At 36.0% G+C, this 22,383-nt stretch overlaps 2 protein-coding genes across 2 annotated transcripts; one reads left to right on the top strand and one right to left on the bottom strand.

The window, feature by feature from the left end:
* Window positions 1–3,081: 3,081 nt before the first annotated feature.
* LOC103553364 (olfactory receptor 52Z1P-like) lies at window positions 3,082–4,038 on the bottom strand. Its single transcript, XM_008523894.2, has one exon. The coding sequence runs from the start codon at window positions 4,036–4,038 to the stop codon at window positions 3,082–3,084; it is 957 nt and encodes a 318-aa protein (XP_008522116.1).
* A 15,849-nt stretch (window positions 4,039–19,887) lies between these two features.
* LOC103553357 (olfactory receptor 51I2-like) lies at window positions 19,888–20,837 on the top strand. The gene is given in 2 exon segments (XM_070626708.1): window positions 19,888–19,924; window positions 19,927–20,837. Coding segments are annotated over 2 exon segments (948 nt in total).
* The last annotated feature ends 1,546 nt before the right edge of the window (window positions 20,838–22,383 follow it).

Below are 22,383 nucleotides of genomic sequence, written 5' to 3'. Positions count from 1 at the left end.
GGTTTCAAAGATAAAACTTACAGAACTTTTTCTTCTACAGAGGAGAAAGAAGAATAGAGAATTATATGGAGTATAATATATTTAATAAGCTTAAAATATTACATAATCTTAATTTTGTGGGGCCGGCCTTGTTGTGTAGTGGTTAAGTCCATATGCTCCACTTCAGCATCCCAGGTTCTCGGGTTCAGATCTTGGACAAGGATGTATACTCCTCATCAGCCATGCTGTGGCAGAGGCTCACATACAGATTGAGGAAGATTGACACAGATGTCAGCTCAGGGCTAGTCTTCCTCAAAAAAAAAGGAGGAAGATTGGCAACAGATGTTAGCTCAGGGTGAATCTTCCTCAGCAAAAGAAAAAAAAAAACCCGGAAGTTTTTTATGTGTGTTCAGAAGACAAATGTTTACCATAATCATCTCTCCATACTTTTTATATTTTTTGTCAATTCTTAGAGAAACTAGCACAGAATTTAAGCAAAATTTTGAATATAAAAAAATTGGAGACACTAATCAGTAGTCAGATAAAAGTTTGAAAATCATGATAAACTTAGATTTCTCTTCATCATTGCCAACTTGTAGAATAAAACAGAAATTGTTTTTGTCACATTTGTTAAATACTATACACACACAAAACTGTACTTTTTTTAAACAAAATATCTCATTGTAGACTTAGGGTTACAGTGGAGAGCATAGTTCCTGATGTCATGGAGTGTAAGCAAAAGCTATGCCTCACAACCAATATGCTGCAGATAAACAAAAGTCTCATGCTAAATATGGCATCCCTAAGAGGTTTGTGAACTTTATTTGACGATTTTAGAGAGAATTGTCCAAGAATTTAACTTATGGATAATATAAAATATTCCTGTGACATTTAAACAAGTTAGTTCTTCACAATGTAGCTTCATTGAGGTTAAATACAAAAAAAAAGGGAGGAATCTATTTATTTAACAGATTGAATGATTCTGTGAGATCAATTCCATCATAGATAGTGGGGTATAAAGCTCAGCAAGTTAAACATGGTTTATCCGTATGAAATTTACATTTTGAGGGTGATGGAGAAGATGAAGGAAGGTGATAAACAATTAACTAAATACATAAAATAATTATACATTTGGACCAGTTTTATGGAGGACACAAACAGTGCATTAAGATAAAGTAACAGATATAAACATTGGATGTGAGAGAAGTTCTTTCAAAATATTATTAATTCCAAGTGATTGGCAGGCTGATGTGAGCTTTGTCTCCAGACTATGATAGGTACATTTCAACCAATTCTGCCATTTGGACACTTGAGCAAATTTCTTTCAAGAACCTATATGTAGCATTTTGAAAAAGAGATTGTGAACTAAGAATTCTATAACCAGACAAGTGTTTTTTTGCTCATGCTTGACAGTGACCTGATTATGTCTCAAGCAGGCATAACACTATTCTCTAGCAACTCTACTATAAAAGTGCCCCAAATAGCCTCCATCAGAGTGATAGAAAAATCAGAATAAAGAGGTAAAAAGTAATTTCAGGAGAGAGTACAGTGGTTAAATAAAAAGCCTGAATACGTTCTTAAACAATTAATTATTGGATGATAATTTACATAATATAATAATAACTTGGATACAAGATTCTACATTATATAAAGAAAACAATAGAGATATCTGTAGGACAGGTGGAATAATATAAAGTAGTACTAATACTAAATATCTCATCTTCAACAGCAGAGAAGTGATAAACATTATTTATTTTAAATTTTTTAAATTTATTTTTAATTAAAATGTTTATTTTAAAAATTTACGCAAAGTTCTGTATATTCCTCCAGAATTGCTATGCAAACATGCATGTATATATGGTTCTATAAATGAATATATGTGTGTGTGTACATCCACTTATTTGAGATCATCTAACATGTATCATTCTACAATCTGTAGTTTCTCTTTAAAATATTTTGTTTATTTCCATATTAACTTTTTGTCATAAGTTATTCTTAATAACCACACTAAATATTTTTAGAATGTATAGTAATACATTCATCCTGTGCATTTACAATGTTTTTAGTTTTCACTTTCATCATCAATGTTATGACCATATAAATACATGTCTGTGATTTTGCATGAGGACTTGTACAAGTGAACATGTAAAATTTCTTTATTATTTAATTATTATTTAGTTTTGATTAACTATCTATGTTCTCTGACATCCCACTGTTACTTTTATCCCCTGATGAATACCTTTTACTGTTGCCAGAAACAGGAATAATTATTGCCCCTATGGTGAAAAAATGCAGTCCATAGTGCCATCCTACAGGGACCAAGAAGATAAATGCTACTTTATATTCATCCAAGGAGCAGATATGGATTTTTGATCCTTTCTAATGGCTTTAAGTAACATTTATGCTAATAATCCTTACATTTCTATCTCTGCTAAATCTCTCTCCTATCTCCACCCTGAGAAATTAAAATGGTTTGATGCCCCAAGATTACCTAAAATCCTCATATTCCATAATGTCTGACATTATGTGTAAGAAAGAAGAAATATAATAAAAGAAAGAGCCTCCCTTCTCTGTCCTGCAGAACCAGTGTTTGTGGGATGCAGACTGATTAGACTACTGCTAATAAAAATAACAAGAGGCAGCATTCTTTGATTTTCATTGTGTACTATGCACTGTTTTTACAGCTTTATGTAAGTCATTTTATTAAATCTTTTCAACAACCTTTTAAAATATGTAATATTTTTTGCCCATTATAAAGGTAAATTCTGTTTTTGCATCTTTTTTAGTGTATTTGGGCTATTCTTTACTTTCCTTGTTTTAATGTGTTAACATGAAATTAAAATTGATTATTGAATTATTATGCTGTAAGCCTGTTGTAACACAGCTAAATATTATACAGAATATAAGGCGTCCTTGGTCTGATACTGTCCTGAAAAAAATCAGCAAAAAGAGTAAATTTTAACATGATCTCATTTACTGAAAAATTTACTTCTACCATCCTTTCCTAATGCTGGAGTGATATAAGATGAGCAAGATAATTTAGGTACTCTCCCATTAGTGGAGTTATACAGAAAAGTGAAGAGCTAAGCTGATTAGTCTACATCAGCAAAATTTCCTGCTCAAAGAAAAGACCTGGAGAAACTTCTCCTGAATTTGCTTGGTCTTAATGCCATAAATGATGGGGTTGAGAGAGGGTGGTACCACCACATAAAGATTGGCAAGGAGGATATGTACGTGGAGTGGTATATTGTGGCCCCCAAATCGGTGAGCAAAGAATGAGAAAAAGGCTGGGGTATAGAACAGTAAGATAACACAGACGTGGGAGCCACAAGTACCCAAAGCCTTGAGTCGGGCGTCTTGGGAAGCAATTCTAAACACAGAACAGAGTATAAAGATATAGGAGATAATGATAAGTACCACATCCAGGCATGTGGAAAATAGGGGCCCAATCACCCCATAGTAGATGTTGACTTTGATACTATCACAGGCGAGCCTGGCAATGCCCATGTGTTCACAATATGAGTGGCGAATAATGTTCTTCCCACAGTAAGTAAGCCGATAAACCAGAAAAACCAAGGGGAAGCAGATGAAGAAACTCCTAATCACAGATGCAACACCTATTTTTCCAATGACTGAAGGAGTTAGAACAGTAGTATATCTTAGTGGATAACAGATGGCTATATAGCGGTCAAATGCCATGGCCAACAATATGGCAGACTCTGCCACATAGATGAAGTGGAGGAAAAACATCTGGGACACACAACTACCAAAAGAAATTCCTCCATCTTGGAACCAGAAGATTGCTAGCATCTTTGGTGTGGTGACTGTGGAGAGAAAAATATCTGCGAGGGCCAACATGGAGAGGAAAAGGTACATGGGTTCATGAAGACTGCGCTCAGTGAAGATTAGGAATAATAACAGGGTGTTGCCTACAACAGCAACTATGTACATGGAACAGATGGGGATGGAGATCCATGTGTGTGCATCTTCCAGACCTGGGATCCCAATCATGGTGTACCAGATGTCTCTAAGATTGGTATGGTTTGAAGAGCTTGTCATCTTTTACTCTGTCCTCTGATATTGGATCCTGGAATGGAAAAAAAAAGAGAGAGAGAAGAATGAGGAATCAGGGTTATTTTATTAGGTTGAGTACGAATCTTGGCATTGCAATAAAGTTACTGCCTTAAGAAAGGATTGGTAATCAGTAATAATTCAAGAATGATAAGCCAGACAGGCTTCATTGACATGAATGTTATCATGATTTTATACAGCTAATACTACTGGTAGTGATAACGGTTATAGCAATAATGATAATAAACATTTAATGGGTTTATAGTTTGGTTTAGGCACTTTGGTCAATACAATATACTTATTGACTTAGCATCATACACGAATGTCTCATGTAAGCTCTTGCACGTCATAGTTTTTCTCCTTGTCTGACTGGTATCCAGTGATTATTCACACTCTCTTTCCTGAAGCTCAAGAAATAAAGTGTTCAGAATACTAGTGTGCTCTTAGTGACAATTATTTTTCTTGTAATTTAATATGAAGCCTTTCGTCATCAAATGAAAATAACTTGTAGAGAAAGAGAAATAAAAGTCTAGACAGTCCTTGCTTTACACAGTTCTGTAGTCACTTAATATTGTGCATTTTGGAGCCACATTGTCCCTTTGCATGGTTTCAATATGCATGTGTTTCAGTTAAACCAATACTGTGCCAAGAGAACACTCATATAACATCATTCTAACCCAGCAGTGTCCTCTCCTCTTCCACACACATTCCTCCTTCCATTCTCCATTGCCTACACTGCTTTTCCCTCTGATTTATTATTCCAGCTTGTGTTCAAATGATTTTTTCCTTCTTTTCTTTTTTTTTTTCTTTTTTGCTTGAACTTGAATATTATGACCAGAGAAAAGAAAAAGGAAACTCATAGGTAACAAAATAACAACAGAAACAACAACTGAGTTGCAAAATGCATGCAAGAATTAGATAAGTTAATGAACATTTTTTTTAAGGTCACTCTGTGTATAGTACTCTACTAAAGAAGGAATCATATATAAACCAAAAATATCCTCTATTTCAAGGATCTCCTAAACTTGTGAGAATCATGAAATGTGGACACAAACAACCACCCCTCAAATCAGATCAGGATAAGAATGATGCAAGATATCCAATCATATATGTATGGCACAGAAGAGACATTACTTTTAACTAGGGGGTGGTGCAAGGATTCACAGAGTTGTTGTCATTAGATGTGTTTGTCAAAAAACTTTAGCCTTTCAAGAGGTTAATTTTGGAAAGAATATGCAAGACAAGTAAAAAGCTAAAATAAAAATCAAGTCATTTAGCATAGTGAGGGCTTAGAGACATGAGAAATACAATCAGACAAGCAGATTTTACCTTGAAGATTCAGAGATTTAAAAGTCAAGCTAAGGGGCTGGCCATGTGGTGTAGTGGTTGAGTTCAGTGCATTCTGCTTCGCGGCCTGGGTTCACAGGTTTGGATCCCAGGCACAGATCCACACCACTCATCAGCCGTGCTGGGCAGCAACCCATGTGTAAAGTGGAGGAAGATTGGTAAGGATGTTAGCTCAGGGTTAATCTTCTATAAGCAATAAAAAAAAGAAAAAAAAATGAGAATTAGCAAGAGATGTCTCAAGCTGAAGGCTTTGGGTTTAGTTTTCTATACTAAGAATAAATTTATTATTCAACAATATTTATTGGGTCTCTAATATTTACCAAAGTTTGAAGGGAGCATAACATGATGAAAATTTAAGATTTATCTTTTCAGAGAAGTTTCTGCTGATGGGCAGTATGCTTATTTTTCATTCCTTATTCCCCAATAACACACCTATATAATGCCTAGTTACATATTTTGTATTATTCTTCACCAATATGTCTTAACTTCCACGATGGTCATGAGTTTACCTTCAGCATGTAGTATAATACATTTTTTTTGGGTAAATATGGTTTAAAAGTCACCACGATGGATTGAAGAGGAGGAAGACAACTTCCTAGAGTTGCTCTAAGGAGCTTTTACAGCAGACCAAGGCAGACCAGGGATATGGCCTTAAGAGGGGAAATAGGGGATAGAAAAGAAATGCGTTTAAAAAATTAAACAAAATGGAGAACTCCAACTGATAGGGTAGATGAGGGATACATGAAAGGCAATAAAAAATAGTGACATCACTAACCAATATAAGGAATAGAGTAGGAGATACAGGATTCAGAGAAAGTTAATGCAATTGTTTTGAAACTATTAATATCACATCTATGGAACTGCTAAGGAAATAAATTTGCCAGATTCTCAAATCTGCATAATACGCTGGAAAGAGAACTGAACTAACTATGAGGCACGATCCGCACTGTAGCCTCAGCTATACCCCCAAGCAACTAGGAACTTGGTAGAGACATTTCAGCACTCTGAACTCTGGCCACGTAGGTTGTAATGGAACTAGTACATAGCTATGCTCTCTTCTAGATACAAAAATCTAAAATTCAATCATAGATCTGGTGCTCAAAGCAAAGAAAAGGCAAAGAAAATATATATATATCAGGCTGTACATTTTAGTTCTACCATAAGTCTATCTATAGGACTCAAAAAAGAAAGAATGAAGAAAAGAAGAGTTCTGGGAATTAAATCTTTTCCTTAGCTGCATCTGCAACACATAGCCTATTTGATCTCAGTGACAGCCTTCCAGTCGCCTGGGCTTGTTAATCCAAAGGACACATTTTAATCCCCATATTATTTAGATTGTTAAATTCCATTTTTTGAGCATTTACCATGAGCTATATCCTTTGTTAATCACTTTACATAATTTAATTCTCACTAAATACCATTTACTTACACTAATAACCCAACAAAATGGCTACTAGTATGTTATCCATTTCACACATTAGGAAACTATGGCATGAGTAGGTTGACTAACTTGTCCAAGGTCACACAGTATCTAACGAAGCAGAGATTCAAACTCAGCTCACCTTGCTCCAAAACCCAATGCTTTTAACACACTGCTTCATTTGCCACACAAGAAGCAATCCTTTCTTCAAACTTTATTCTCTTTTGGTTTCCTTGATCGCATTATATTCTTGTCTTCCTACTACATTTTCACAGTTCTGAGTATTTTTTTCAAGCTCTATTCTTTTTCTTCTAATTTCCAGTGCTTTTGTAGTTGTTGCTATTATTCAGTGACACTTCCCAACTCTTGTGCTGAGAATAAGATGTGAAATAAAAATATTAGACTTTCACTAGTATCTAGTACAATTTCAGGGAGTTAGTGATCACAGACTGCAAGATGTTAGATGTGTAACAGCTGAAAACAACAGTGGTAAGCAATTCTTGAGAAGAGTGGCACTGAAGAAAAAAAACAATAGCTAGAACGATCAAAAGGTACTAGGAAGTTTTCTTTTGAACAAAAGAGATGAACATGTTGGTTTAGGTCAGAGAAGTTTGGTAGTGAAGAAGAATTTGAAGCAAGAAAGTGAATAATTTTTGGAGTTAAGCTCTCAGCAAGACAAAAGACAGTTCAGTCAAGTTATTATATATAGGTGCTCTGCTTCTTCCCTTGAGGCAAAAAATAGCCAGAAAAATATTATGGGGTATATGGAAGATTTTCAAGAGACTTGCATTTGATCCAGATCATTAGAGTAAAAGAAAAGGCAATGTTTGTTAGAGTCAGCACCAAAGCTCATGTGAAAAAAAAAGGAGATCTCTAGAAGAGATATCATTTAGGAAAATGTGTGTAGAGCAGAAAGTAAGATGAATAAACAATTGTCTAACAGTAGTGAGGGCTATTGAGGTAAGCAGATAGATGGATTTTATGGTAGAGCTAAGGGTACCCTTGCAGAAGGACAGGCTGCAGATGACCAGAGGGTCAACTGATTTTTCATTAGGAAAGCCCAATTTTCCAGGATCAAAGAATAGTCAAAAAGAAAGAGAGAGGGGATCTAATCACAGGAAGAGCATTGTTGTCCTGCAGTTAAAGGAAATGCTGAATGGATGGGCAAGTGGTTCCCAAAGATCGGTGAGACTTCAAGAACCAAAAGACAAAGAGCGGGCTTAGTCAGGGAGGGAATTTTTCCCTCTTTATCTGATGCCTGTCAAGTAAGAGAGTCTGTCCTTAGCCCTTCCAACCTTTTCCTTCCCTGACTCTATGTCTGTGGTTGAGCTTCCCCATTCACATCTTCTTCTCTTGTGCCCACTCTATTCACTTTCCTTTCAGAGACACTGAGGATTGTATATTTTAAATGAATGCACATTAATATATTAAAATAAAACCCATAAAGACACAGAAATGAACTGACTTGGGAAAGCAGATTTGATATCAACTCAACTGCAGTTTATAAGATTAGCAGAAATGGCATGGTCCTCATAGTCCATGGTCTGGGTTTCCTTTGTCACCTTCAGCCATTCAGTCCTATTCAAAGAATCATCCAGAACCTCAATATCTTCTGTTATACATCAGATCATTTCTTTTTATCCCAAATAGTCATTACTTATCTCACTCCAAACAACATCTCATTGCAGCTGCGGGAATGTATCCACAAACCATGGCAGAAGGAGAGGCCATCAGGAGTGAGCCAACTGATTTGAAAATCCAAAAACCTCTTCTTAGAGATACCCAGAACTTTGTCAGACACATGCAGTCCAACAGGACTCATGGATTTGTTACTTACCAAGAAGGAAGTTTCATTAAATGTTCGCCTTTGAATTTTTTTGCTCCTTCTTCCAAGCCAATTGTATCTCTCTTTCTCATAACCTTGGATTCTGATTTATGTCGTATTTTATTGTTTCATTTTCTTTACTACCATAACTCCACCCTGCCCAAAAGAGGTAGATAAATATCTCCCCCAAAATAAAAAAAAAGCAATAAGTAAAACATGCCATCACACCTCCCCATATTCCAGTTCTTGCTGTTCCGTGAAACTGGCTTTTACACCCACTATGCATGTCTGTGTCTTAACTTCTTTTCTGTTTTGGATGAAATGAGGTAAACCCCTTCTGCCCTAAACTGTCCACAAAAGAGTTTTAACTAGCAAGCTGAAAGTAGAGAAAGAAAACCACACAAAAGACTGTGAGGTAGAACCTAAAAATACTCAGTGATCTCTCCAGCCTATAGGACTTCTTACCTGGGACTGACTATAGTTGGGGCAACAAAACCCCAGGTGTTTTTCTTCTGCTGAGCCCCATTTTGGAATTATTTCAAATTTTACATCGTGAAATAATTCTTCCTCACAGATATTGGCTGTTTCGAGAGCCATAAACCAATCTTCAATGAACCCTTCACTGGCTCAAAAGAGCATAGTATGGCCAGGTAACCAGACGTTCCGATCAGTAAGGTAACAAATATCATTTCACAAGAAAGGACATGCCTCCACCCTCAGTCTTTGATCTGCTTAAGCCATAGCCCTGGTCAGGTGCTACAGCATGGGCATAGATGACAGGAGGAAAGTCACAGGTCCTTTCTTCCATACCAGGAATGCATCTAATGTGAAACCTGAGACACACATGTTAACCCAGCAGTCACCTACTGTCCCACATGGAATATCAGGTGCATGTCACCTCCTCTATTCTGCTACTCTAGACTCTCTGAGGCCCTGCAAGATAGGCTGTTTCTCCTTGGTCTTGGTTCCAACTCTGGCTCAGAGGTTGGTTCTATAGCTTTCTCTATTCCAGGAGCCCTAAGACTCAGGAAAATTGACGATTCCTGCAAGAGTCTGTGGTCTTCTGAGCCCTTGATCCTTTTAGCAAGGCCAGGAAAGACCCAGTGAATTGGTAAATAGGCTTGTGGGAAGAGCATAATTCTTAGGCAATCCTGGGAAATTATCAGTGGCAACCCACACTGAGACTACTCTGACAGATACAAACAAATTATAGGAATATGAGATGTAATTGAGATCTGCACTTATCAAATATATGCAGTTTCATGAGTGTTTGATTGTCAGAGCAGGAGGAAGCATGCTCCTTAGGAATCTACTTCCTCCTGAAAAATGCACAAAATCCATAGAGGGGGAAAGATGAGCAATTTATCATCAAATATTTCTAAAACCCTTTTTTCTGTGTCAAATCTGAGTCAAAATATAAGTATATAAAGGAATATACAACCTTGAATCCCTGCTCCTTGTCTAGTACAGGAAGGGGAGTACGTATGTGGGAAAAAAATATCCTTTAATATCAACTACCATTGCCATAGTACTTTTCAAGTTTAAAACATGTTTTCCAATGTATCATTTCTTTTAAATCCACAAAGATTCCTGGTATTATTACATTCCCATTGGCTAGATGAGGACATTGAGGTCTAGAAAGTTGAGTCACTTTGTTCACCTGCACATATAGTAAATGATCAAGCTGAAAATTGAATGCAGATTCCCTGTTGCCCGTTTGCATGCTCTTCTTAGACAACACACTGTTAATAAAAATTGAGTGATCAGGTACAAAAAGAAGTGCTTCTCCAGCAGAATCATAAAACCATTCATGCGAAGCCAAAAAGTGCTCAGTGTAATTTATTGTTTTTTGTATGTGAAATGCCGTGCAGAGAGTATAGGACTGTGTGGATTATACTTACACTAGATCGCAAAGATCCACCACTCCATTATGCACCCACCTCATCCACAACTGTAAAATTAAGAGAATGGACCTCAATTTGGAAGGAGTGGGATAAAGAAGTATGAAAATGGATCTATCTATGTATCTTTCTATACGTATTGACATAGATATAAATACAGATACAGACATAGAACACTATATAGCGTCACTCAGGTGTAATGGGACAGAGCTTGTCTCCGCTGTGTGCCAGAACTTTGACTCTGGTTCTTTCTCATGGTCACATGATGTTTGCCCTCAGGAATCCAGTCTATCATAGCAGCACAATGGATGATTCAGGGTCACGACTGATGACGTAACCAACATTAAATAGTGGTTTCAGGGAACTGAAAAGGCAGCAAGACCTATAGTTCCTCAATACAAAGAGGTTCTTTAAGAGCCATGGCATTACAAGTTGTAATTGTTTTGTTACCTTTCCTTTTTCTTCTGGTGGAAGATGTGAATTTAGCAAAGAGTGCATGTGATAGTAACCACACAAAGACAGAGTTCTTGGAGCTGGACAGAAAGAGATAAAGCTTAAGCACTATGATGAATCTTCATATGTATTGATGTGGACAATAAACAATATATAATTACTTTTTTCTTTACCCATTATTCTAAGTCTTCACTGATAAATAACTATACCTCAGGTGGGCCCATGGATTTTTATTGCTTCTTTTTTCTTTTTTGTTTTTTTGCTGAAGGAGATTAATCTTGAGCTAATGATATCGACCCTGATACCAGTTTCTCCACATTAAAACCAGCATATATGGGGTTACAAACAAAACACTCATCCCCTGCTTACTCTCTGGCTTCCTGGCTCCAGAATCCACTATCCTCCATGGAGACAGACACTGTCAAGGACAAGCACCTGGACTATCTCGTCCTGCAAAGAGATATGGGCTGGTGGGAAAGCTGCTGACCAGCAAGGTCACGGGCTCCCTCCTCTCTGCAAGTGTCTCAAGGCCAAAGACAGGCTGGTGGGAAAGCTCCCACCAGCAAGGCCATATGCTCCTCCTCCCCTACCTAAAACCCCAAATAAAAACCCTTCCTTTTAGCTTTTCGGGGACTTTGGGATTTCAGCGTTAGCTGCCCTCTCTCCTTGCTCAGCTCTGTGCAAAAATAAAATTCCTACTTTCTTGCACCACCCCCAGTGTCAGAGATTGGCTTGTTGCGCAACGGGTGAGTGAACTCACTTCAGGTTCGGTAACACTAACAACTGTTGTCACTCTTCCTCTTTTTTTGCTCGAGAAAGATTAGCCTTGAGTTAACATCTGTGCCACTCCTCCGCCACTTTTTATACGTGAGTTGCCACCACAACATGGCTGATGACTGTTGTAGGTCCATGACTGGGATCCAAACCTGCAAACCTAGGCTGCCGAAGCAGAGTGTGCTGAACTTAACCACTACACCTTGGGGCCAGCTCCTGTGTTGCATTTTTTAAATCAAATTGTTTATACCAACAAAGCTCCACACAAATAAAATGTACTTTTGTAGCAACTTTTATATTTAGGAGTGGCCCCAATGAAGACCATTGGTATGGTGTATATACTACCCTCTAGTGAAAACCAGGAATTCCCTGAACAGAATAATTCTGTATAGTAAGGCCAGAAACATTATGTAATCTGCTTGGCTCCTGCCCGGCTGGCATTGAATATTGTCAGAGATGAGATGAGCCTGTTGAGAAGCTGGATTAAGGTGTAATGAAGGAGAAAGAAAGCTCTGAGTCAATGACCTCAATGATTTTTTACTATCCTTGGACAAGATACACTAACTACAGAAAAATCAGCAGTGGTTGCATTTAATAATCCAAGGAAGCATCAAGCAGTAAAGCTAATATTTTATTTTGGTTTTTTCTTTCAGTGTAATAAAATTTTCAGTTGGAAAGGGTTTCAATATAGGGATCAACTCTGAGTTGATTGAAGCTACTCATAGTAAGACCATGTAAGATAAACTCAGACTTTTTTAACTCAAGGGAGTTGATTTACCCTTAAAAAGGACATTGTTTCACGAAAACCTCCACTTGCTACTTATACCCATATACTGCCGTCAACAGCAGCCAAGTTGAGAACAGTATGATAAATTTTGAAAGAAAAAAATGATCTTTGTAATTATTTGAGATGTAGTTGGACATGTTTAATACTATTCAATATAGGAATTTAGTTTATGATACAATTAGTATTAGACTCTTAAATAACTTGTTAAATTGTTAAACAGTTTGACAAGACAAATTGTTAAACAGTTTGTATAAATTAAGATTTTTAATTTATGCTTTAAACAAAAATGAGACTTATATGCAGTTATAAGGACATAATAAATCTAAGAAGACAGAATATAAAGGCTATAAAAACTGGTTCTGAAACCAGACTGCTTGGGTTAATATTCCTTTACCATCATCAATTAGTGGTTTACATAACCTACCTAGTCCTCAAATTTCTTTTCTGTAATGATACTAGTAAAAACTCCATGAGGATTAAATGAGAAAAAAATGCAAAATATTATAATAACATTTGATATGTAAAAATCATCAATTGATATTTACTATCAATATTAATAAAATTTCTGAACCTAGAGGTTAACTATAAAATCAGTGGACTGTATAGGAGTTTAGTTTTATAACTACTGGAAACCTCTTTCAATTCAGGATATAAGCCCAGGAGCTCTAGTTCAAAAACAACATAGATTTTTATTTCTAAAGATATATGAGAGCTCATGCTTGGTTCAAGGCAACATAGAAAAAATGTTAATTTTAAGGAGATGATTCTCAGAATATATTAGCACATATCTAACACATGATGCATTAATTGCCATAGTTTATACAGTTATTCTTCAAATCAAAATCAATCTAATAGGAAAATGGACAGTAAAATTAATGATGTTACATTTAATGTAAACAAAATTGGTTCTTCCCCTTCCTCTTCCGCTTTTGTCCCCTTTCCTTTCCTTCCTTTTATTCTCTGTCTCATCCTGAATGATTTAGTCCTAAATCCATTGGTTGAAGCACAGCAATGTTGATAACTATGCTGATGTGTATGGGGTTGGGAAGTCTGTATCACCAATGGACCAAAACAGGGTTTTGGACCCTGATAGTTGTGACATGGGTGTCCATGCAAGGAGTATACCAGCATGCAATGTGGGAACAAGGCAACATGAAGAGGATGTTCACATGAGAGTGCAGGTGAGGGTGACAGCCTGGCATGGAGGGTTCCATTCTAGATGTAGTCTCAGTGGAGGGCAAGTTTAGTAAGGAGAGACAGAGCCTGAGCAGAGTGGAAAGGATGTACACACAAGAGGGTGTCCCAAATAAGGTGGCAGACTGGGTGAGGTGTTCCCATATGGGAAGATAGCAGCCTGACGTGAAGTGCTATAACCCAAGTAGAGTAAGGAGTCACCCAGACGGTTAGCAGGGAGCCCCAAGCTGAAGGTCAAAGCCCAACTTGAGTAAGGAGACAAAGGACGTTGGCAATGCTAGGTGGGTTACACGCAGTAAAATTGATCAGATAAGGAATGTTATTAAAGCTAATGGGTACAGTATGTTTCACTGACAGATGAGTCACAAATATGAAGTGGGGAAAATTAGATTGAACCCTATGGTATTGGATTAGACAATGTTTCATCTGTGTGCACTCATGATTTTCAATATAAGTAGATAGATATAGAAAGTCATAGAGATGTACATTTGTGTGGATATGTATCTATTATATACTTATCATTTATCTATCTATATCTATCAATCTATCTACTTATGTGTATCTATTTCTATCACCTTATCTATCTCTACATTTATCAATATCTATCATCCATCTATCTATCTATCTGTCTGTCTAGATCTCTCTACCTATCTACCTATCATCTATCTGTATTTCCTAGCTCTGTTCACTGAAAGTGCCTGGGAACAGTTACACGTCAATGGCAGTGACCCATTTAGCACTCAGATTTAGCTTATAAACTCTAATCTTGTCTATAAACAGCAAGAGCTTTCTAAAGAAATGGCTGATTCCTGGACTAGTTTAGGGAAAGTACAAGATGTACATAGATTATCTTGTGAAAAAAGCAAGGGAGTGCACAAATAATGATGGGCATGTGCAAAACTATGGGCAAGTCAGTCTGAGGGGCTTTCCCTGGCCAAATCTGGTTCAAATTGTGATTGGAAAATAATAGTATTACTTGATAATAAAACATGGAATAAAATAGTAATGGAAAATATATTTACATATTTTTTATTACAGGGGGAAAAACAAAATATCCATTATAAAATCAATGTTTCCTTTGTGTGTTTTTTACCTTTTCATCTCTTAATTTTTAAAAATTTTATTTATTTCAACGATATGCTGATTCGTTATAGTATCTTATGACCATCTCTTCCATTTCATTTCTTGTATTGGTTAAACTTTTAAATGTTCATTTCTCTTTACAAGAAATATCTTGCTTTTGTTTTAGAATTTATGTTCTTCTTAAAATTGCTTTCTGTATTATAAAATCTGATGTGATGTCTTGCATTATTTTCTTATTCTATTTTCCCTCTTAATCTAACCCACCTTTAAAATCTCTTTCAGTTACCCTAAATATTGTTGTTTTGTAAACAATCTGAAATCTTGTTCTTAGAACAATTTCTAAGGCATCTTCTTCTTTGCTATGTCTCTTAAATGTAGTTATTTCTCTCTGTTGTAACATTAATCACTAACAATACTCCTTCGAGTGACCCCCTTTTCTCTAATGTAATTTCAACTATTTACAATTTACCACTTCTGTGTTAATGGTGGATAAAATTTAAATCAAGAAATGATATCTCTTGTATATCTCTGGTAAATGTGTCACAGTCACCTCAAGTTGGCATACTACTCTCTCTATTCTGAATTTTGTCTTTCTTTATGGTCTCCTTTACTATATACACGTATGCATATACAGATTAGATATAGACACAGATATAGATATAATCACACACAAACATATTCACACAAGATAACACTTTCTGCTTTTTCTTAAAATTTTCTTTGTTTGATATATTATTCTCACTCTGAATGTGCTTGATGTATGATGACTCACATGTCTATACATCCAATCAAAATCTCTTTCCAAAGATGATACAAATATAGTTATCAAATGTACCTCTCCATTTGTCCTCATATCTATACTTCAGACTAAACACTACTTCCATGTCTCTATTTAATTTTTTTCACATGTGAGATACAGTGATAACAACTGTTTTAATATCTGTGTCTGCTATTTCTAAAATCTATGTCAGTTCTTGGTCAGTTTCTATTGATTAATTTTTCTCTTCATTTGGATCATATTTTCCTTCTTCTTTGCATGCATAGTTTTGATTTGATGGTAGACAATATGAATTTTACCTTGTTGAGAATGAATGTAATTTATATTTACTGTAACTTATTCCTTAATACAAATATTTATATACCTGTTAATATTCTTAAGATTTGTTCTGATATTATATATAAATTACCTAGAAATAGTTTGATCCTTAAGGTCTTCATTTAAAAAATTATTAGGTATGACTAGAGACCATTTACCCTAGGTCTAATTACTAATTACTCCCCACTACTGGGACCTTATTTTTTCTAAATACTCTACTCAATATCCTGTGAACTACAAGTTACTCCAGTCTTTCTTGGAACAGGCACTTGTTCAGTTCATGTGTGAACGCTGAGCCTGTTTCCTCTCATTCTTTTGGACAGTGGTTTCTTTGGCCTCAGTTTCTTTACACACATAGAGCATTCAGTACTCTGATGAATATTTTAGGGAGCCCTCTGTAGATTTCCAAGGTTCTCTCTTGGTGTAGTTCTTTTTTCTCCAGTACTCTGTCTCATGAATTCTAACTTCTTTGGTCTCCTTGGGTCCTCAGCAATGGTTCCTCAACTCAGGGAGTTCACAGGCTCTGTCTAGGTTTCTGCTCCCTTTACCGTGGCCTGGAAACTCTCAAAGCAGTGATCTGGGGCAATTGTGAGATTTAATTTGTATGTTTCCCTCTCTCTCAGGCATTCAGCTCTTCTTGCCAGATATTCATTGTCTTTAAAACTGTTGTTTCATACATTTGTCTAATTACTTTGGCTGTGTTAGATTGAAAGCTGAATTCAATCCCTCTTACTCCATTTAGGCCCAATGTGGAAATCCTCGTCACCATTGATCAAGTGTATGCTGAATGCCTTCTGTATATTAGGTATCATCCTAGGCATTTGGGATAAAGTATGAAATAAAGATTAAAATTTTGAAAGGAGAGAAAAAAGTTACAGCCACAGAAAAGACAAAACCTTAAAAGGAAAGGAAATGACTCACAACTAATAGCTTTATAGGAAGAAAAGGAAGATAAAACTAAAATTAAAATAAGGCCATACTAACTCAGACTAATGTAAATGATCTTGTATCTCTCAAAAAACTACAGCATTAAAATGTTGTGAAACAATATAATAATGGACAGTCATAACAATGGTAATGAAAGAAATAGTTTCTCAAATTCTCAAAAGAAAGTAGAGAATTACATTTCAAAATGATTTGCCTAAAAAATGATCCAAACTAAGTCTGGATACTTAAGGCTCACTCATCAGGAAAAATCACTTCTAAAGAAGAGCTTATCTAGTGTTTGTGGTGAACAGTAGAGATACAACTGGTTTCATGGTTGAATGTGTGATTAATTATAAGGACTCTGGAGTATTGAGAAAAGCAAGTTTGACATGGCTTTGCTTCCAAGTAATTTGTTTTTGTGACATGGAATGTGTAAGACATTGAAACCACTATCTCATGAGAATATTTTGAAAATCTCCCTCTGGCACCCTCTGTCTAAGATTCCCTACTTGTTGCAATAAATAACTCTGGTGCCAGGCAGATACCTCTATGACAGGTTTCTAACATCTCATAAGAAATCCCCCATTCTCTGCCTATGACACGGAGAGCGAGACTAAAAGAGAACTGTACTGCTGAACTCCTTTGTCACTCTGTACTGAACATTGCTGGTTTCACGGTGAGAAGATGGCAGAACACATAAAAATGACTGTTGAATTTATTTTCTTTAAAAGAACAGAGATGCAGTATCATCTTTAAGAGCTGCTTAACTGAAGTTTTCCATAGATTAAGAATGACAGCCATGAAAGTTCAGTGTCCTTAGAAAGGGAACAAAAAGGAGAGTTGGTAAAAGATGAGAGTGCAGACACCTATTTGGGGAACCAAGAAGAGTGTTATGAAGCTCAAGGTTAACTGATGGGGGTTCATAGCACATAAGTCAGAGACCAATATTTTGTTTTGGTCTCTGGGGGAAGACTGGAGAAATTATATCTCTTCAAAGGATTTTTTAAGGGGTTGACAGTGGGACACACATACTAGGAGAAATTAAATTTCTTTTTGATGTCCAGGATTAGTGTGTGGAATATCTTTCTGGCTAGGATGGGTAATACACCACAGATAAAAGGAAATCCAGTACTGATTGAGTCAGTGCCAAAAATAGAAGGGAAAGATGCACATAAAGGTGAGCAGAGTGAATTCTAAGACATTATGGAAGATAATTAAAGCAAAAGGAAGAAAGCTGATTATATGTGTTTATATGAACCTGTAGTATATGAATTTGTGTATGTTTAAATGAAGTGCAATGATGTGTTGTGGACAACGCTCAATGTGTTCCTCATGAATTTTACGTTTATAAGAAAGTCTCACATCTTAGTGTCGTAGAATACAGTGTGTTGAGTGACTGTGAGTGTGGGCTCTATCTGTAGTGTGTTTGCATGCCCCAAGCTATTGTGAACCACAATTTTCTTCTTTTTGTTTTTATCAACATGAGTGTCTCTGATACTCCACATGTACATCTGAAAAAATTATATAGAATTTAGTATTCTAAGTCCCTAAGAAGTCAGCCATAAGGAACTGACTCAGTCCCTCAGATAAAAGGACATGCTTGGTAGAACACTCTTTACTAGGCATACTATGAAAGAATGTAGTAAGATATAGTAGCCTTTCACTGTCAAGTGTGTGTGAATGCAAATGAACAAGCATAAGTCTATACATCAATGGATGAAAATGTATACATTGTGATTCATCTAGAATCTGCTTTTCAAAGATATACTTAGATCTATAAAAAGATGAATTTGTTTATTTACATTTACATGGTTTTAAAACAGCACAGTAGTTCTAATTCTGGCTGAGGGAAAAAAATATATATACATATATTTTATTCCAATCCTCCCTGTCTCTATTCTTTTTCTTGAGAAGGAATCCTTCATTAGTTTCTGTTTTTCTTCTGGTGTTTTTATTTGGGGTCACACTTTTAAATAATATGATTTTACAAAAGATTCCATAGTTTTGACTTCATACTCTTCCAGATAAGGGTTTAGCTTGGTTCTATTCCCACCCCTCCTCCCCCATCCCACATATCCAAATGTAGTTACATCGCTATTTTGTTTTTGCTTCAACTTTAAACAAAACACTTGGATCTAATTGTATTCAATCAGTCATATACAATCTCCTCCTACCTTTCTATGTAGCATAATGACATAAGCACTAACACCATTTCCTCCAAATATGCTATTTGTAAGATATTTACTGATATATTCATATGCATTATTTCATAATATATTTGTGTTTTGAAATAGAAATATTTAAAATTTTATTAAAGAAATTATTTATTAATGTTTGATACTATCATAGCATCAGCTAAGATGTAATGACAATACCTACTTTAGTGATTTTATCAGTCATATTTTGAAAAATAAACATATTTAAAAAGAAAAAATCAAACAGCATAGAAATTAATTTTAAAAGTGACGGTATCATGTGAAGTATTTTTTAAATGACATGGAGTTTATGTGAGTTATTGAAATATCTTATGCTTTGTTTCTGCAGGTGTAAATAACAGGGAACATGCCTGGGTTTCCAGATGCCTGAATATTTCTAGGTATGGTGTTGACACAGGGAAAGTGCAGGAACTTCTTTCAGAGTTTCTGCTAAGGTCACTAAAAATAAAAGTAGGTGAAAAATTATGAAATAGAAAGAGTTCTGAGAATGAAATTTTTCTAAACATTGGGGTAAAAAATAAAATTATGTGCTTAATTTTCATGTTACTTGATGAATGATTGGAATGTTCTAGGCCAAAAGAATTCTAGTAACTCTTCCATTTTAATAGCAGTTATCCATTGCCCTAACTCCAGATTGTTATTCAGATAAATCTGGAAACATTATAAGGATCAATTCCTTGATGTAAAGATGCCTAGGATTGGGGCTGCCCCCCAGGAGTAAGATGCGTTATATTCTCCTATCTTAAAATCTTTATTTGTCTTCCAATAGGAACATTTAGAAGCTGATCTGGATTTGCTCCCAAGAAATATCCTTATGGGGTTTACAAACCACAGCTGGTTCCAGCCACCCACTCTCTAACAGGCATTCCTGGACTGGAGGCTGTACAAATATGGATCTCTATTCCACTCTGCATCATGTATTTAATCACCTTCTTAGGTAACTGCACTATCCTCTTTGTTATTAAAAGCACTTCCAGCCTTCACGAGCCTCAGTACATGTTCCTGTCTATGCTAGCAGGCACAGATCTGGGTCTGTCTTTATCAACTTTACCTACGGTACTCCAAGTTTTCCTCCTGAATCACAGAGAGATTGAGTTCCACTCTTGCCTAACACAGATGTTCTTCATCCATACCTTCTCCTCCATGGAGTCAGCCATCCTGTTGGCCATGGCCTTTGACAGATTTGTAGCTATTTGCAACCCGCTGCTCTACACTGTGGTCTTAACCCCTCCTCGGATTATTGGGATGGGGATTGCTGCTGTGGTTAGGGGTGTGGTGTTGATGGTACCCTTGCCAGTCCTTCTTCAGAGATTGTCCTTCTGCAAAGATGTTATTCTATCACATTGTTACTGCTATCACCCTGATGTTATGAAGCTGGCCTGTGGTCCTGTCAGAGTCAACATCATCTATGGGCTGTCTCTTGTTCTTTGCTCCTTTGGAGTTGACTCCATGTTCATTGTCATTTCGTACATCCTTATTTTGAAAACTGTGATGAGTATTGCCTCAGAAGATGGTCAGCTCAAGGCATTTAATACTTGTGCTTCCCACATTTTCACTGTCTGCATCTTTTATGTGCCCCTTATTGTGCTGGCTCTAATTCATAGGTTTGGTACATTCACGTCTCCTCTTCTCCATGTCACCATGGCCAATCTCTTCCTCTTCTTAACTCCAGTCCTTAATCCCTTGGTTTATAGCCTAAAAACCAAACAGATAAGGTCTGCAGTGCACAAGGTATTCAAGAGCAGGGGAAACTTGCTCAAGTAGTCAAGTGTGGCTTAGTGAAAAAACACCTTGACTCTCTCTTCCCCTTTTACCTATTTCCCTCTGGGGAATATGTCATTAATTCAAGGTATAATTTTGTGATAGTTCAGGTATTTTCTTCTCATATGCCAAGAAGATGGTGACATTTTGGTTCTTGTCTTGATCGAATTCATTATGCACACTCTTGAATGAGGGATCTTGCTGAAATAATTTTTTCATCTCTTTTGTATTTAAATATTTAAGTTTAAATAATTAAGTGGCTTATAGTTAGCTGCAGGATAAAGATCAAGTTACTAACATATTTTAGAATCTTTTCTGTTTTCTTATCCCTGCCTTCCCCCCAGCATCAACTCTGTCTATAGAATGCCACTTCTCTTTGAACTGGATGATTCAATACATTTGTACACATGTATTCCTGCCTTCATATGACTCCAAGCTTTTACCAATTGCTTGGCTTCAAATTTCAACACCTACCTTAAACACAACTTCCTCTATTATGAATGTTTCCAACATTCTGGTAGAACTGGCACTTTCCTTTTCCCCTCAATATACTCCATAAATAATTTTATTATAATACTCACAGGACAATTTTACTTACGTCTTCATGGCTGTCTTCCTCCATTGACTGAGAATTATTGTCAGCAGCCACTGTGTTGCTTTATTTTCAATCTCTGGTATATACCTTATTCAGCAGCACAATAAATTGCAATCGTTTCCTTTAGTAAATGAATAAATGGTCATGTGCCTAGATAATTACACTTGACAATCACAACTCTTACTTGCCAATGTAACTACTGTTTAATGATCCTTCCCTTCTAAACAATCAGGGACCAAGTGTGTTGTCTTTGCCTTTGCATCTTCATTACCTTATGGAGTATCTGCATATTGTGCACAATAAATGCATATTGACTCATAAATGGGTAAATTAATAAATATGTGAACTGAGAGATGTCATTGGTAATATGTTCTACGTGTAAAGTGTGATTTTTGCACATTAAAATGTAACTATAAAGCAAGTGAGGGGAATCTTTAAAATACTTTATTCTTAAAAGGAGAAAGGAAATTGAGTTGTTTAATGTCTGCCTCCACGTCCAAACTTTCATTACATTACCAAAAATAGCCTGTCTTAAACCAAAAGAGACGAATTTTATTAGCTCTATTTTAAAGGAAAAGAGAGAGTTAAAAGATACTAAGTAATTTGTCAGTATCTCCCCAATCAAAAATGATTAGACTCGGGATTAAAAATCACCACATATTATGTAAAAAATACATAAATTCTGGTAAATCCAACTTTTTTCCCCATATGAGATTTAAAGATATGCAAACACATAGGTGTCATTGAACCCCATTATTTAATTATGGTATTTTAAGCAAATTTTATTTTTACTCATGTTCACTAACATCAAATGCATTATGAATTTACTGATTCCAGCAAACATTTGTCATGTTCAAAGAGATACTAGTTTGATTATCAACCTATGTCTGCATGAAACATACAGTGCCCAAGAAAGCTGCTAGTTGTAGAACTAAGACAAACTTACATCTGTAC

This window comes from Equus przewalskii, chromosome 6 (genome assembly GCF_037783145.1).
Source record: "Equus przewalskii isolate Varuska chromosome 6, EquPr2, whole genome shotgun sequence".
Lineage (NCBI taxonomy): Eukaryota > Metazoa > Chordata > Mammalia > Perissodactyla > Equidae > Equus > Equus przewalskii.
Note: the sequence above shows the minus strand (reverse complement) of the source record. Positions and strands in the feature narration are given on the sequence as shown.